The 16,591-nt window shown below is 35.3% G+C and overlaps 2 protein-coding genes across 2 annotated transcripts; both read right to left on the bottom strand.

Moving 5' to 3' along the window:
* Positions 1–113: 113 nt before the first annotated feature.
* LOC145614764 (uncharacterized) lies at positions 114–10,735 on the bottom strand. Its single transcript, XM_081669829.1, has 12 exons — positions 10,394–10,735; positions 10,008–10,227; positions 8,797–8,997; positions 8,630–8,700; positions 3,916–4,078; positions 3,145–3,738; positions 1,752–2,132; positions 1,581–1,656; positions 1,433–1,496; positions 825–960; positions 538–651; positions 114–454 (listed from the first exon to the last, which is right to left on the bottom strand). Exons 1-12 carry the CDS (start codon positions 10,732–10,734, stop codon positions 389–391), a joined length of 2,427 nt encoding a protein of 808 aa, XP_081525955.1. The 5' UTR covers position 10,735; the 3' UTR covers positions 114–388.
* Positions 10,736–11,298: 563 nt separating this feature from the next.
* On the bottom strand, positions 11,299–16,378 carry LOC145614110 (uncharacterized). The gene is made up of 12 exons (XM_081669108.1): positions 16,128–16,378; positions 14,696–14,915; positions 14,381–14,581; positions 14,164–14,234; positions 13,892–14,051; positions 13,124–13,717; positions 12,603–12,983; positions 12,423–12,498; positions 12,267–12,330; positions 11,968–12,103; positions 11,641–11,754; positions 11,299–11,552 (listed from the first exon to the last, which is right to left on the bottom strand). The coding sequence occupies exons 1-12, from the start codon at positions 16,235–16,237 to the stop codon at positions 11,487–11,489; spliced, it is 2,193 nt and encodes a 730-aa protein (XP_081525234.1). The 5' UTR covers positions 16,238–16,378; the 3' UTR covers positions 11,299–11,486.
* Positions 16,379–16,591: the final 213 nt, after the last annotated feature.

Below are 16,591 nucleotides of genomic sequence, written 5' to 3'. Positions count from 1 at the left end.
GGCAATCGGTAGGAAAAAGTCAAAGTTTTGATTTACCTTGGTCCCGAAGTCCATAAACGTCAATAAGTTGAAATAAAGTCAGTCAAATTGGACAGATCTTTAGTTCTGCAAAATATAAAAACTGCCTTCTTTTATGACTTCAAGCTGAAGTGTTTATTTACCAAAGCTATTCAACTTCAATCAATACCTTGCATAGCAACATTTCAACTCAAGTCAAAACGACGCTAATTGCTGGATAAAAATTATACCCAAGACCCCAAGAATGACTATAGAAAGTGAGATAAAAGTTTCATCACAAAAGAATAGAGGTCTTCCTCCTATTCATGATAGACGAATCAAAAAGTAAAAGATTCAACCCGGAATTACTCCATTTTTATGTAGCAACTCTTTAATCAATCCACGATGCATTTACCATCTTAGCCATAAAGCCATAACGATCAGCTGCCTCATCAATCTACAACGGTAGCAAAACATAGGTTAGCCATAAAGCCTTACCCAAATATTTTTAACATGAAAAACATTCTATATGGTACCAACCATTTTTTGTGTTGGGCGTCCTGCTCCATGACCAGCCTTGCACTCAATTCTACCAATGATTGGGTTCTTTTGAGGGCTATCTTCCAAGCTTGTGCAAAGAACATGCTGCATTGTCTGCAAGTACATAAAATAAAATCTTTCAAGGAAAGGAAAGGCGTTGTGCATTTACTTGGCCATATTTAAGAAAAAGCATGCAGACATTGCAGTGTGTTAATGTGAATGAGTTAATGCACTAATGTTCACATTCATGTAATAATAGTTGCAAGTAATTGATCATGAGAACTTACAGCCAGTAACTTCAGCGAGTGCAAAGGCACCACACGATCATCATGGTCAGCTGTCAATAACATGGTAGAGGGGTACTGTGCAGTTTTATCAGATGATTGCTCCCATGGTCTCCTAACATTGTGTAGAGGTGAGTACCTGTAAGCAAGAATGCACTCTCCTCAGTTTAGGAAACTAAAAATAGATGAATGGAATCTGAGTTGTAATATGACATGTATGGGCTGAACCACCAAAAGTCCAAATGTCATCTTACTCATCTGCTTCTATTATCAACAGACTGCATGGACTAACAAATGGCAGATCTATCATAATGAAATCAAAATACCAAGACGTTGAGTCTCACCAAAAGAATTAATATACTTCACATTAAGTACTCTGCCAATAAAAGCAATGCCTAATACAGTATTACTCTCGGAATCACCTTGCATGCTTGCCATGTCAGACAGACCTTTACATATTTTTCAGTGAATGTATCACATGAAAAGCCTAAAAGTTCATGTAAAATTTATTTAAATAATAATTCTGTATTATGTATATTTGAAAAGTTTCAATACCAGAGCACTATATCTATACGCTCGACATTCACTCTAGAAGACATGATACTACTTACTTTATAAGCCAGTGGAATTCCTCTTCTTTATCAGAGCAACCATAATCTGATGTCCAAGCATGACCTGGAAATAGCTCAAGTATCAGCAAAGTGTATCAATTGTAACAAAAAACCACTTTTATTATGGAGTACAGCAATATTCACTCACCAATGGTAAATTTGTGAAATCGGAGCATATCCATGACACCAACATGAGCCAGAGCACAGCCAAAGATGTCAGGTCTCTACATTCACAATTATTATAGTAGAATACAGTGGGTTAACAACATGGGAGAAGTTGAAAAAGTATGAATAATAATAATACCCAAAAAAAAGATACCTGATTAATACAAGCACCAACAAGCAGCCCACCATTACTTCCACCTTCTATACACAGCTTTTTTGGCTGGGTATAACCATTAGAAACAAGAAACTCAGCAGCAGAAATGAAATCATCAAAGCAGTTCTGCTTCTTTGCAAGGGATCCTGCCTTGTGCCACTCTTCTCCATATTCACCACCACCCCGGATATTAGCAATGCAAAAAATAGCACCAAGATTTTTTAAGAGAACAATGCGACTGACACCAAAGGATGGTGTGATGCTTATGTTAAATCCACCATAACCATATAATAAGCATGGGTGTGAACCATCCAAAACAATTCCCTTTCTTGAAACTATGAACATTGGTATCTTAGTGTCATCTTTACTGGTAACAAAAACCTGGAAGCAGATGAGAAAGAAGCTAATAAAGGGCAAAATAGAAACATGTGCGCCTTGACAAATGACTCACGCCCAAAAAGAGGGAGGGCGGAAGACTGGCAGGAACAAGAAGCTTGTGTTGAGAGAGGATATAAGACCATTCAACAGGCAGAAACAATGACATAATGGAGCATTTAATTCTAAAAAATCATTTGCATTTCATGTATTTGAACATGTAAGATTTGAGGTATACTTCAAAAATATTTAACAAACTACGTACAGAGATTAGACATTCTGTATGTCTAATAAAATGACGTTCAATTTGAAAAAAATCTGTTTACAGAACAAGGACAAATCGGTACAAAAGAGCAATAATATTTTGTGATTTACACATAGTTGACACGTTTTGAATTTAGCACTCGCCTACTCCCTTTTGATTGTATCTTGTCATTTATACATAATGGAAAATATAGTCATGTCGAGTCTTGTCAGGCTCGTCTTAATATGTAGTTTCAAAATATCAACTTTTGATAAATTTTGCTTATCAATCTTTATAGATTAATGCTTAAAATTGTGCATTGGCAAACGTGACTAGAGAAATGTGTCAACTAAAAAGAAATGGAGGAAGTTTTACAAAGTAAAACAAACAGCAATAGATTTGCAATTGCATTACACATATTAGAGACCTTATGACTACATTGACTAGAGTCATTTCAAAAGTGTTGATATAATATGTTTCGAGCTATGATTCCAGTTCGATCATATATTTCAATAAATTTAGACAGATATATAAATCGAGAATTTAGCATCAAGGTATAAATACTTTATTGTCATTAAAACATACAAAGCATGTAAATAAACACCAATATTAAAAGGTTCACATCAAAACAAGTCTAATTGTCTAAATATCAAAGTCATGACTCATGAGCCAAAGCAAGCGCAGCAAAAGAAGATACAGATAATAGCAAACATTACTTCACATCACATGATATGAAGATATTTATGCAAAGACGCTAGGAGTAAAAGCATATACCTGATCAACCTGAAACTCATCACGATCAAATTTAGGGACAACAATTTCTCTAAAGATCTTCAATTCTGGTACATCGGATTTTAAGTCACACTGGTAAATTATGCCTGGAGACAAGAAGCTTGTAAACCTAAAAAACACCACACTGTCTTTTCTCCTTGCAGAGATATCATCAACTGACCCAATATCAAGGGGTAAGTGATGCAGCAGAGAGCCTGTTTCAAGGTCTCTAACCTCAAGAACATGTTTCACATCGTTCAAGTAGCAGACAAGAAGATGATTTCCATTGACAGCATAGGCTGATTCAAGCACATCCTTCTCAGATTGCGGAATAACATCAGTCCATATTCCTGGGGCTTTCAAATCAACACGAACTAACTTATATCTTGGAGCATCCTTATTAGTTCGAAAAATAAACGCAGTATCATCATTTGCAACAGCGTCATAAGCCGCATCGAATGTATCAATGAGCTTTGTGAAAGGAAGCAACTCTTTTCCCCCACGGAAACCTTCAATCCCATTAGGGAGTGTTGTCAAATCTAAGTAGTACACTTTATTCACCACTTCACAGCTTTCTGAAGTATATAAAAGAAGATACTGAAATATACAGACAAAAAAGGATCATGGTCAAAAGCTGGAGATTTCAAAAAAATAAAATAAAATGAAATAATGGTATACAAATGAGAAAATACCTATCGTTTCAAGTTTTTAGCGTACTGCAGCACTAAAAAAAATTATAAAGATAGTGTTAAGTTGACACGGAACAGCAATTACCTTTCCATCATCTGTCACCTCGGCCCCAAATGAGTGTTTTGGGTTTTCAGGGTCTTTCCAACACAAAACATCCTCGGACTGATCAGTGCCAAGAACATGATAATACAGCTCTTGGTTAAGGTTAGAATTTGTTTCAGTTCCAGCATCTGATGTTTTTCCTTCACTGCACCAGAAATCCAAGTTTCAGATATTTCCTAGGCTCCTAGCTACATGAGCATAAAAGGTCATCGGAAAATCACGGCCATCTTCACTCTTTAGAATCTTTACGAACAAACAAATTATAACATACAGCTTCAACTTTGGGAATACAACAGTAGCATAGTCCGACCTCTCCTAATGACGAGCATGCCAAAATACTACTAGAACATCCTCTGTAATAATAGGATCATTCCCACATATCCTATGTTACCTATGTTACAAGAATATTAAGATGGGAATTTTCTAGGGACCTAATCCTAATCCATGAGTGTCAATGTTCAAATTGACCATGTATTCTTGCAACCGCCTGGGCTATCCATAAGGTCACAAATTTTAGCTACAATGACCTGAATGATTACGCCGTTAAATAGTGTGTTTCATATATAAAAAAAATTTAGTCAATCTTATCTAACGCACTACCCACGAATTGGAATAGGATCATAGACAGGGATTCCATTAGGAGAAGGTTCTTCATACCCCCTTGACTCCATATCCTGTTTTGATTCTCTCTCGTTCCAACTAGGAAAGCAGGCACACTCAACTCTCTTAATCTTGCAATGTCGCCTTTCACTATTCTATTTTCTAAACCCTCATACCACCATCCTTGCAACTAGCAATAACCAATCCATCCCACCTAAGACAAACCCTTTCCCCTCATTTTTCAGTCTCTAACTCCAAAGACCCAGAAAATAGCATTTATCATTTCTCCTTTACCCTAACTCAATCTCATCATCTTCTCTGAATAATACTAGTGTTATTTTCCCTCTAATTTCCAAATTCTCTCTTCTTTTTTTCTTTTTCCTCTTTTTCTTTCCGGTTCTTTCAATATTGTTTTTAAATTTTTATGTAGAATAGAATCCCAATATATCCTAACCAAACAAAGGAATTTGAGCTACATTAACAAAATGTTTTTATCGTTATGCTGCGTGGCTGTGCCCATGATAGCGTGACAGTCAAAAATTTGAAGTTATGCAAAACAATTTACCAGAGAGGGCATTGAGCTGAATGGAGAGGTGTGAAGGGGTTAGGTTGAGCCGTTGAGGAGCGAGGAAGTGGTGGTTCTAGGGGGTTACAAGCTAGGAGAAGGGGCGCAAAATGTGTCAAAGGAAAATGAAATATAGATATGCACGCTTGGGCAGCAGCCAATTGTGACAGGGTTAACAATGACAATTGAAGGTGATAAGGAAGCAGGATGTTACGGGTCATCTTCCATAATACATGGGATGTCAATTGGGTCATTGGTCATGAGGGCAGTATCACAGCCTAGGGGATTCCCATGAGCTACCAGGAGCAGCACTCCGCCTAAAAAAGCTTTTTTTTGGTTTAGCTTTCTATAACCCCCCATTTGACGATAACATAATAATGGGCCATTTAGTGGGCCAAAAGAGCTCCAATTGGACTCGAAGTTGGAGGTCCCGCTTACATTGGGTCGAGGAATACGATGGTGATGTTGGATTTCCAAGACAAGGTCCTGAAAACAAGTTTGTGGACCACATGGAAGTTAGTGCTTTGGAAGCCCTAAGGTGTTCTAGTGTATGTCTAGAACAATCTTGTACATGCTAGGATGAAAGTACGTAAAAACCTCCTTGTATAGATGGTTCCTTTAGAGGTGGGAACGATCTCGAAAGCTTTGGGTAGACAATAAAAGCATAGTCCAAGCTAGCCTAATGAAAAACATGCCAAGATATTACTAGATAGAAGATCCTTTGTAATATTTGGATCATTCCCACATAACCTATGTTACCAAGGTAGTTTTGTCAAACATAGGTAGTGTCCAACTGTTACGCACATATATTAAAGATGGGAGACCTAATCCTTATCCATGAATGCAGCAAAATGTTCAAATTAACCTTGTGTTTTGCGACTGCCTGGGCTATTCCTGAAGGTTACAAATTTTTACTAAAATGACCTGAATGCTTACACCGTTAGATAAAGAGTGCTTCATATAAAAGAAACTTTAGTCAACCTTATCTAACATACTGCCCACAAATTGGAATAGGACTAGAGACAGGGATTCCCTTAGAAGAAGGTCATTTGAACTCTCTTGACTCATCCTGTTTTGATTCTCTCGTTCCCACTAGGAGAGCAACCACGCACAACTCTCTTACTCTTGCAATCTCGCCTTTTGATATCTTATTTCCTATACCCTTGTACCACCATCACCATCCTTTTGCAACTAACAATCACCAATCCCTCCCACCTAATAAGACAAACCCTTTCACCTCATTTTTCAGTCTCTAACTCCAAACACCCAGAAGTTAGCATTTATCATTTCTCCTTTACCCTATCTCAATTACATCATCTCCTCTGAATCATACTAGTGTTTTTTTTCCCAATATTTCCGAAATCTCTTTTCTTTTTCTCTTTCCAGTTCAGTTAGTGTTGTTTATAAATTTTACTGTAGAATAGAATTTCAATCTTTCCTAATGAACCAAAGGAATTTCAATTACATTAACGTAATGCTTTTATTGGTATGCTGCGCGGCTGTGTTGCACACATGACAGTCAATTTGAAGTTCTTATGCAAAAAAATTTACCAAAGTGGGCTATGAGCTGAATGGAGAGGCGTGAAGGGGTTACGTTGAGAAAGGGTTCAAAGGAAAGTGAGATAGAGATATGCACGCTTAGGCACCAGCAAATTGTGACAGGGTTAATAAAGATAATTGCAGGGGGTAAGGAAGCAAGATGTTTCGGGTCATCTCCCATAATACTTGGGGCATCAAATAAGTAGTTGGTCATGAGGGCAGTATCATGGCCTAGGGGGACTCCCATGAACTGCTCGGAGAACTGGAGCAGCACTCCCCCTAAAAAGCTTTATATTGGTTTAGCTTTCTATCCCCATTGAACCCCCATTTAATGGTAACATAATAATAAACCATTAAGTGAGCCAAATGAGCTCCAAATGGACTCAAAATTGGAGGTCCACCGCATTTTGGGTCAAGGAATACGATAGTGATGCTGGATTTCCAAGACAAGGTCCTGAAATACAAGTTTGTGGACAACATGAAAGTTAGTGCTTTTGAAGCCCTTAGGTGTTCTTGTGTATGTCTAGAACAATTGCGTACATGCTAGAATGGAAGTATATAAATCCTTCTTGTATAGATGGTTCTATTAGAGGTGGGAATAATCTCGAAAGCAAGTGAGTAGAACCCCTCCATTGGAAGAGGTTAGGAATATTCTAGAAATAGGATGTTTCTCTTTGGGTTATTTTCAATGTGGGATTTTGAAACTCTTTATGACCTTAGGATTTAAGAAAATACAATTATTGCAAATTGAAATTATGTCATCAATAAAGACTTTAAGCTCACTAGGTGAGTAAAAATAAAAATAAAAATAAAAAATAAATTAAAAAAAACATATTCTACTACAAAACAAAAGGTTAATTTGAGTGTTCGCAAAACCAGAAAGAAAATTCCCATATATTTAGGTCCAAAATAAAGTGCCAAATGTTCAAACAACCTTACCAATGCTGAAGTTTTTGAGGATACATGGGTACTTAAGATGAAACTAGTTTTTGGCCCGGGCGATGCCCCGGGTCATTGTTTGTAAATAAAAAAGAATAATAAAATAAAATAAAGTACAATATATTGGTGGTTTTATAAGAAAAAATCACTTGTTTATTTTTGCTAATATTAGTAAACATTAAAATTCATTACTCAATATGTAGCAACCTAAATTTCATGCTTAGTATTAGATTATTTTTCCTTTGTCATAAAAATTCCTTCAATTAAAGTAAACATATATGTAGTTTTTTAAGAACAAAGTAAATCTATCTTGTGGTTAAAAGAAAAAACCTTTAAAAACTATGCATTTTTTAGCTATATATTTTAAATACATATAACCTATATGAATTGTAAATGAGTAATATTAATAAATGAAATTAATTTGTAATCATATTGTTGTTAAAATATACCTATATGATTTGAAAATTAAAAGTTTAGAATTTATGAATATGAATAACTCATTTAAATGCAGCTTTATTACATTGTACCAAGTATCATAAGATGTGTCATATGATTTGTCAAACCATTATGACAGGTGGCAAGATTAGCGACACATGGCAGGATTACAATCCTTGCCATTGAGTTTTAATATATATATTGATTGATTGATAAAGCATAAATGTAACATAGCCCATTACTTAAACTAGGTAGGAGCATTTTGAAAAATTTAATTGTAAAGGAAATTCAACAACTTTTTTTGAACATCCCAAATTAGTATAGTAAAATTAACATGTAAGTGTGGAAAACTAAGCCCCTTAAAATTATCTTACAACAGGATCAACGGAATTCTTAAAAAGAACTTCACGATTGAATTAGTTTGTAATGACTGCGACTTTATTTCAGCCAAGACTAACATGATTTAACACACACACACACACACACACACACACACACACACACACAAAAAAGTTTTTAACTGATAACCATCAGACGCTATACTCTAGACACAAAAACAGGAATTTTGTATGGGTCAGATGTAATCAATACCAAACTTTCAAAAGAATGACAACTTACTTGGGCGGTGGGTAGCGACTATAGAAGAATCCTTTATTGTCATGTGTCCAAGTAATACCACTAAACTTAACCTGTAGTACATAAGAATCAAGTTAAGTAAGCATTACGATTGCTTGTAGAGAAAGACATTCTCATCAACAAATCAGAAAAATATGATATATACTGACCCAGGATAGAGTGTCAGGTTCAACCCTTTTATCTTCAATTCTCATTACTTTGATTGTTACCCAATCACTTCCACTTGCACTCAAACCATATGCAAAATATTTGGCATCCTCACTCACAGAATAAGTGTTCAAAGCCACTGTTCCATCATCACTAAGCTGATTAGGATCAAGCAGCACCTCTGGTTTTCCATCTAGACTATCCTGGTAGAAACGATAAAACATTTATGTAACATCAGCAAGCTAGATAGAAGAGAGACTTACCTCAGAACCACTGCACTAATGAGCAAGCGATAATTCAACCTAAACTATCAATTACATCTATGTTAAAATCATTTCCAAAATGCAGAGACCAAATCAGCTTAGGGCAGAATAAAAATCAACAGCTTGCGTTATGTTGCTACCTAAAGTAGCTGAAATAAGAAAATTGTTGTAAGGAAGTTCTTTGTACACAACATTTATTTTACAATCAATAGGTTCTAGTACTGGTCAACTATGCAAGGTATTGGTCAACCGACTAGAATAGCATATCATAGCATACTTCCCTTAATTAACAATGCTCGATATTGGTCAACCAACTAAAATAGCATATCATTCACAAAACTTGGTACTAATTCAGCAAACATTATTCTATTAACACCAAGTTGACGGGCTGAAAAATCATAACAAATATGTCCTCGTGTCCCTATCAAAAGACCTTGGCTCTCAGAAATTTTATCGAGTAATAAATACACAGGTTTCTCCCTCTCCTCTCCCCAAATAAATAGCACATTTCAGTTCATTCCAATTAATATTCTAGAAACATTTGTACTTCTTCCTGAATTTAACCCTAACTATGAAACCACTCCTGATTTCATCTTTTTACTATGCTATACACTCACCCCATCATTTGAATGTAGCTCAATCTATTTCAGCCTATCTATAAGAATCCTTACTCACATCGTCCACCATCATCTTTGCAATGGTAATCTCGCTAATATGCTTGATGTTCCAAATCCTTCTGTCATTATATCAAAACCAAAATCGTTTCCCTAGAGGATAACCAAATTAACTAATCCGATTTTGATATAAAGCCACACAAATGAAGTAGCAACAGCAACACTCGATCATCAATTCAGTAAAGATGCACACCACATCTTACACTATATAACAGAATTATATATCATCACATGTAAACCTCTAGGAAAAATATATTGAACTCTTACACTACAAACCTGAACATAAAGCACACTTTGCGGTTGAAGGCCAGAGTTATGGAAGTAGAAAAACTTATCACAACGCTTAAATGGCGGATAAAACCGCGGATAATCGAAAAGCTCGGTCATCTTCTCCTTAAGCTTATCTCTGGTCTCACATTCTCCAAGCACAGAATCAGTTAGCTTCACTTGATTCTCAACAAACTCCTTCGTCTCTTCAGAATCCGGATCTTCAAGCCTAAATCATCCAACACAAATCAAAATTCAAACACTAAATCATCCAAATATCACTTAAATTACAATATCATCAACAACAATCATCCAATACAAAAACCTAAAATTCACTGAAAACTCAACCAAAATCAAGAAAAAATTGAATTGCTTTAAAAAATCGAAATGCTAACCATCGATAAGGATCGGCGATTTTGACGCCGAAGTAATCGTCGACGACGGAATCATCACGGCGAGAAAGAGGATAATGCAAGGGTTTCTGGAAAGCGGACGCCATTGAAGAGAAGGTTGAGGAGGATGAAGAGGTGAGAGGAGAGAGAAAATGAGTAGGTTGGAGTTTTCGAGGAAGAGAAGAGAAATGGTTTGAGTTGAATTTGTGATTGGTTACAGAAACTGAAGAAGAAGAAGATGGATGAAGTGGAAAGGTGAAGTAGGAGGAGGAGCGAGGGAAGAGGAGGAATTTTCCGCACAATTGAAATTTGGAATATCCGAATATGGGCCTCTTAGCCAACATTTTTACGTTGGAAAGGAAAGTGTTTCGTTAGGTACTACGGATACCAGTTTAACAACCCATTTTTCTGGGTGTGTTCGTGTCATCTTGTCGATGGATAAGAGGGATTCTTATCAGGGATGTCGATGGGGTGAGTCGGAGGTGAAGGATAGTACTTCCACACGTATCTCTCAATTAGTATTATATACTCTGAGTACAATGGATCATGGTAGTGTACTCTATGTTATTTTGCTTAAATGTTCTCAACATAATAAGTACTCGTAAATAACATTAAAGCAATATAATATAAAGTACACTACTACGCAAAATAACATAAAGTGTACACAAAATAACTCTATTTCATCCCTAATCTAACGACGATGGAGTGGGTCTGATATTCTATTTAACTTGCCCCATTGACATACGTCCCTAATTTTACTTTAACTTTGGATCATGTTGAGTCAAAAATTTATATTTTTACATATTAACAATTATTAGAGATATAAGTAATTGAAATAAGAACTTTCAATGAAAGTGTACCACATATTAAAAGATTTTGTAACTAGTTAACAACTTTTCATTCATATTCTTTGGCAATGAGGTACATGTTAATTAATTATGTACAAAATTCTATGATTCATGTTTAAATTTGCTCCACGCCTCCACATATATATATATATATATATATATATATATATATGAGATCCCAAGTAGCTTAGGACAAAAATAAAGATAGCATATATTAGCATTTGATGATGATGTTGAGGACCATAATACTAGTCATTCCATGAAGCATCCACCATCTTAGCCATAAAACTATACCGATCAGCAGCCTCATCAATCTGCAATGAATATGAATCAGTCCACATCCATAAAACACGAGTACGTATAATGTTAATGTTTTATGGGTTTTAAGAGGAGATTTCATACCTCTTTATGTATTGGACGTCCACATCCATGACCAGCCTTGCATTCAATCCGACCTACTATTGGATTAATCTGTGGACTTCTTATCAAGCTTGTACATAGTGTATATTGCATAGTCTGCATTATCAACAAGAGAATGAATACGGATATGAAGTTCAAAGTAATAATCACAGTTTAGGAAAAGCTGAAATTTCTAAAATACTGATCTATGTGAAATTGCATGCTAACAAAAAAAAATCACCTAACATAAACAAGAAGAAAATGACCAGTATTGAGTAATACTATGAAGCAGAGGTTTTAATTGTATACAAGCTAAGCAAGCATACTTACTGCTAACAACTTAAGTGAGTGCAACGGGACAACACGGTCATCATGATCAGCAGTCAGTAGCATGGTTGCTGGATACTGTATGTACCGGCCAGAAGAGTTTTCCCATGGCCTTCTAACATTATGAAGTGGTGAATATCTGTGGCAAATTCGTTTCAACCAGAAATGTCAATAAAAAGTTAACATCGTACTGAATATAAATCAAGTTACTACAGTACTAAAATCAAGATGGTTAATCAATCCATTTCTAGGCTTCTAGCTAGTTAATTACATTACTAAAATTAAGGTGGTTGATAACTTACTTAATTAGCGAATTAAACTCTTCCTCTTTATCTGAACAACCAAAATCTGCAGTCCATGCATGACCTATAAACACAGAACATTGATCAGCATTAACATATTTTAAGGAATTCAAGTGTATTGACTTCCTAATTAACAATGGTGGACTAAAAACTAACCAATAGTAAATTTGTGAAATCGAAGCATGTCCATGACACCTACATGAGCCAAAGCACAACCAAACAAATCTGGCCTCTGCCAAATGTAAAATGAAAAAAAAAATTGGTTATTAGTCTTAGCTTCATGTATCAAATTTTAGGATATAGACAGACTACTATTAGGTAAGACTGAGTGAGTACCTGATTTATGCATGCTCCAATTAAGAGACCGCCATTGCTTCTACCTTCGATGCACAACTTTGAAGGCTGTGTATAACCATTCGCGACAAGAAACTCTGCAGCAGAGGTGAAGTCATCGAAGCAGTTCTGTTTTCTTTCTAAGGTGCCTTCTCTATGCCACTCTTCACCATACTCCCCACCACCACGAATGTTTGCAACGCAGAAGATGGCACCTAAATGTTTCAGAAGAATGGTCCGGATGACACTAAAACCCGGTGTTATACTAACATTAAATCCACCATAGGCATATAATAAACAAGGATTCGATTTATCTAAAACTACATCCTTTCTAGCCACTATGAACATTGGTATCTTCGTGCCATCCTTGCTGGGTGCAAATACCTAGTAAACGATTGCAGACAGATAATTCAGTAGCAGATTGACCGCATTATCATCAAGGCATATAAGTGATATAACTAAAAGAAAAACAAACAAATTTCACAATAGTGTGTATATAATTTAGTTGGTGTACTTCTACTTACCTGATCAATCTTATAGTCAGCGCGATCAAAATTGGGAACAGAAATTTCTCGAAATATCTTCATTTCTGGAACTTCTGTTGCTAAGTCGCAATGGTATGTTATATTGAAGGTAAGGAAGCTAGTAAATGATACAAATACGGTACTATCATTCCGCCTAGCACTGATTCTAACAGTGCCAATGTCTATAGGTAAATGATGCAGGAAAGCCCCTGTCTGAAGATCCCTGATCTCAAGTACATGCTTCACATCTCTCAAATAACACACAATAAGTTGGTTTTTATTAGCAACCTCAGTTGATACAAGTACATCCTTTTCAGATTCTGGAAGGACATCAATCCAAACATCCGGTTCTTTTAGATCAACACGTACTAGCTTGCATCTTGGAGCATTTTTATTTGTTTTGAAGGTGAACACGGTATCATCATTAGCAACATAGTGATAAAGTGCATCTAAGTCATCAACGAGTCTTGTAAAAGGAAGCAAGCCATTGGCGTCTTGGGCACTTCTTAGGCCATCCTTTAGTAGGGAAGAAAGATTTAGATAGTAGAGTTTGTTTACTTCTTCACAGTTTTCCTCAATTTGCAGAAGAAGATACTGCAAAAACACATTAGATTATTAGCTTACAAACAAAGTCCCGAAACATATGTAATAATTACAGATAAATTCTAGGAGACATGTCTATATTACAAACAAACATTATACAAAACATTTTGATAGGTACACAAAGTTTTATCATAGTCCCAATTAAAAGTAGTAATTTGTTGTTACCTTTCCATCATCAGTTACACGAGGGTAAAATCTGTATCGAGGATGTTCAGGATCCTTCCAGCATAGAATATCTTCGGACTGATCTGTACCAAGAACATGATAATATAGTTCGTGATTCAGATTTATATTTGTTTCAGTGCCACAACCTGTGCTCTCTCCTCTGCAGAAAAAGTACATAATAATGACTATTGGTTATTGGAGCAAATTATTGACAATTCAAGTTTAACATCATCAGAATTTGATGCTTGTTTATGTTGAACTAAATGTCTTACTTAGGGGCAGGATATCGACTGTAGAAAAATCCTTTATTATCATGAGTCCAAGCAAGACCACTGAACTTAACCTGCCAAGTATAACATTATAAAAAACATAGTAATAAGATTTTTTGTAAGAAAATTCTGTGATTTAGTAATGTAACTTGAAATTAATTCGTATATATGAAATTTTATAATTCTTGAACATGTTACATGTAGCTAGATAAATACTAACCCATCTTATAGTATCAGGCAGGGTAGCTTGATCCGCGACAATCATAACCTTTATGGTAATCCAATCACTTCCACTAGTGCTTAGGCCATATGCCAAGTACTGAGCATTCTCGCTTACTGCACAAATATGTAGAGACACGGTTCCATCCTTACTAAGCTCGTTTGGATCAAGCAGCACTCTTGGCTCACCGTCCAAACTATCCTATCAATTAGTTAAGAATTAGTACACATGAAAAGACGAAAGCTTATATATCATTAGTAATAGTATACGTGACTATTAATTTTGAACGGGATCAAAATATGTTGGTCCTTGAACCTGAACATAGAGCACATCTTGGGGCTGAAGACCTTTGTTATGGAAGTAAAAGTACTTGTTACCGCGTTTGAAAGGCACTTGAAACCTCTCAAACTCGAAAACCTCCTTTAATCTTTCCTTAATCTTCTCCCTTGTTTCACATGTTTTAAGCAGAGATTCTGTGAGTTCCACTTGACTCTTCACAAATTCTTTAGTTTCTTCTGAATCTGGATCTTCCAACCTTGATTATTATAGTTGTAAAACCAGGCACATTAGTCATAGACTCATAGTTAACGAATGAAAAGCTAGATTATATGTTTGCAAAACACTAATATCTGCTTTTTCATTCACAACTTTGTACTTTTGGTCTTTTTACCACACAAAAGAAATCACTGTGTTTTTAACTATGTGAAAAACAAAGTTGTCGAAGACATACAAAAATAATAAATCAAATAAGTATCCACATTGAAGTTATTTTCTCACTATCTTAAAGGTATACACAACTAACTTTGGTTGAGTATATGATTAGTCAATTATTCTCCTAGATATATACTTCCTCCGTTTTTAAATGCTTGCTTCATTTCTCCATGTGCGAAGTTTTAGGGGAAGTTGGAGAAAGTAATAAAATATGGAGATAATGGGGTTGGTGGAAGAATAAAAAAATGTAAAAGACAAAAGTAGTGGAAAGAATTGGAGGAGAGAGAATATATGTTGGGTCCACCTAGGTGAGAAAAATTAGTTAAATATTGTAAAAGTTTTCCAAATAATGAAATGAAGCAAGTATACCGCAAATGAAAAATGGAGAAGTATTTAAGAACGGAGGGAGTATTAGGCTAAGAAAAGTTAATTGTTTGTATCCGCCAGTAACTCAATTAAAATCCTACAAGTTGATAATTGAAGCTTTAAAATTGGTTTTATATTTTATTCAATTTGTATAGCGTATTTATCCATCTTATACATTAAGGAGAAGGGCCCTACCATATCTTATGCGAAGTACAATAGACTAATTGAAAATGACCCTCATCAAACTAGCAATCGAGTCTTGATAAATTAAAGTTTGCTAAGTATTCTTGATCACCTTAATAATAACTTCATTTTTCAACTACGGAACCACAAGTCCACACCCTAGTTGGTTGGCCACGACATCAAAATCTAACGAACAATTAATTAAACGAACGTATACCATTCAACTAAAGCAAAAAATAAACCAACAAATGAATATTCAAGAAATATAAACATGTATGTATTGAATTTTTAAATATATATAAACTTTCAAAATTAAGAATTAATATATACTATTATAAAAAAAAAAAATCGGATTGAAGTGGTGTATTACCTAGTAGCTAGGGCTAGACGGCTAGTACTAAGTACTTATTTTATGTCACGCGACAAAGCGAAAACTAGTCTTTAGGTTAAGGGCTACATATACGTATTGAATAAAAGTATTACGTACCATCTATAAGGATCTGAAACAGGAGTACCATGGTAGCAATCTACAAGAGACTCATCGCGTCGTGCTTTGGGATACTTCAATGGTGCATCTATGGTAGATAACGATCCCATTTCTTGTTGCAATGTAATAACCCAGAAATTATATATATTGTCTTAGATGAAATGAAACTTTAGTGTAATTTTGCAGCCCTTAAAAATAGATTAAAAGGAGGAAATAGAATATAGGATGTCGCCAGAATGACTTAAAAGAAATAAAAGGTGGAACAGTTGGAAACTTGGAGTATTAGTTAGGTCACTTTATTTAAATAAATAAAACTTTAGAATAAGATGTTGTAACAATGTTATGAAAATGTTTGATTTTATTCTAGGTATCTTCCCATGATTCCTAGTTCCTGGCATTTTAAAGAGGGAAAATTAGAAGTTTTAGTGGTTTAAGTCATTGGGAGCATTAAATAATGGTGTAAG

Source organism: Chenopodium album, chromosome 25 (genome assembly GCF_948465745.1).
Source record: "Chenopodium album chromosome 25, dcCheAlbu1.1, whole genome shotgun sequence".
Taxonomy (NCBI): Eukaryota; Viridiplantae; Streptophyta; class Magnoliopsida; order Caryophyllales; family Amaranthaceae; genus Chenopodium; species Chenopodium album.
This window is presented reverse-complemented; position numbering and strand designations above follow the sequence as displayed.

Bases quoted from the DNA above. Each gene is read 5' to 3' on its own strand.
- LOC145614764 (XM_081669829.1), bottom strand. From the start codon at position 10,734: ATGTTGGCTAAGAGGCCCATATTCGGATATTCCAAATTTCAATTGTGC. The intron at 1,497-1,580 runs GTGAGTGAATAT...AGCTATTTCCAG, and splicing joins ATTTCACAAATTTACCATTG to GTCATGCTTGGACATCAGAT. The intron at 961-1,432 runs GTAAGTAGTATC...TCTTGCTTACAG, and splicing joins GAATTCCACTGGCTTATAAA to GTACTCACCTCTACACAATG.
- LOC145614110 (XM_081669108.1), bottom strand. From the start codon at position 16,237: ATGGGATCGTTATCTACCATAGATGCACCATTGAAGTATCCCAAAGCA. The intron at 12,499-12,602 runs GTACTCACTCAG...TACATTTGGCAG, and splicing joins TTGGAGCATGCATAAATCAG to AGGCCAGATTTGTTTGGTTG. The intron at 12,104-12,266 runs GTAAGTTATCAA...AATTTGCCACAG, and splicing joins GAGTTTAATTCGCTAATTAA to ATATTCACCACTTCATAATG.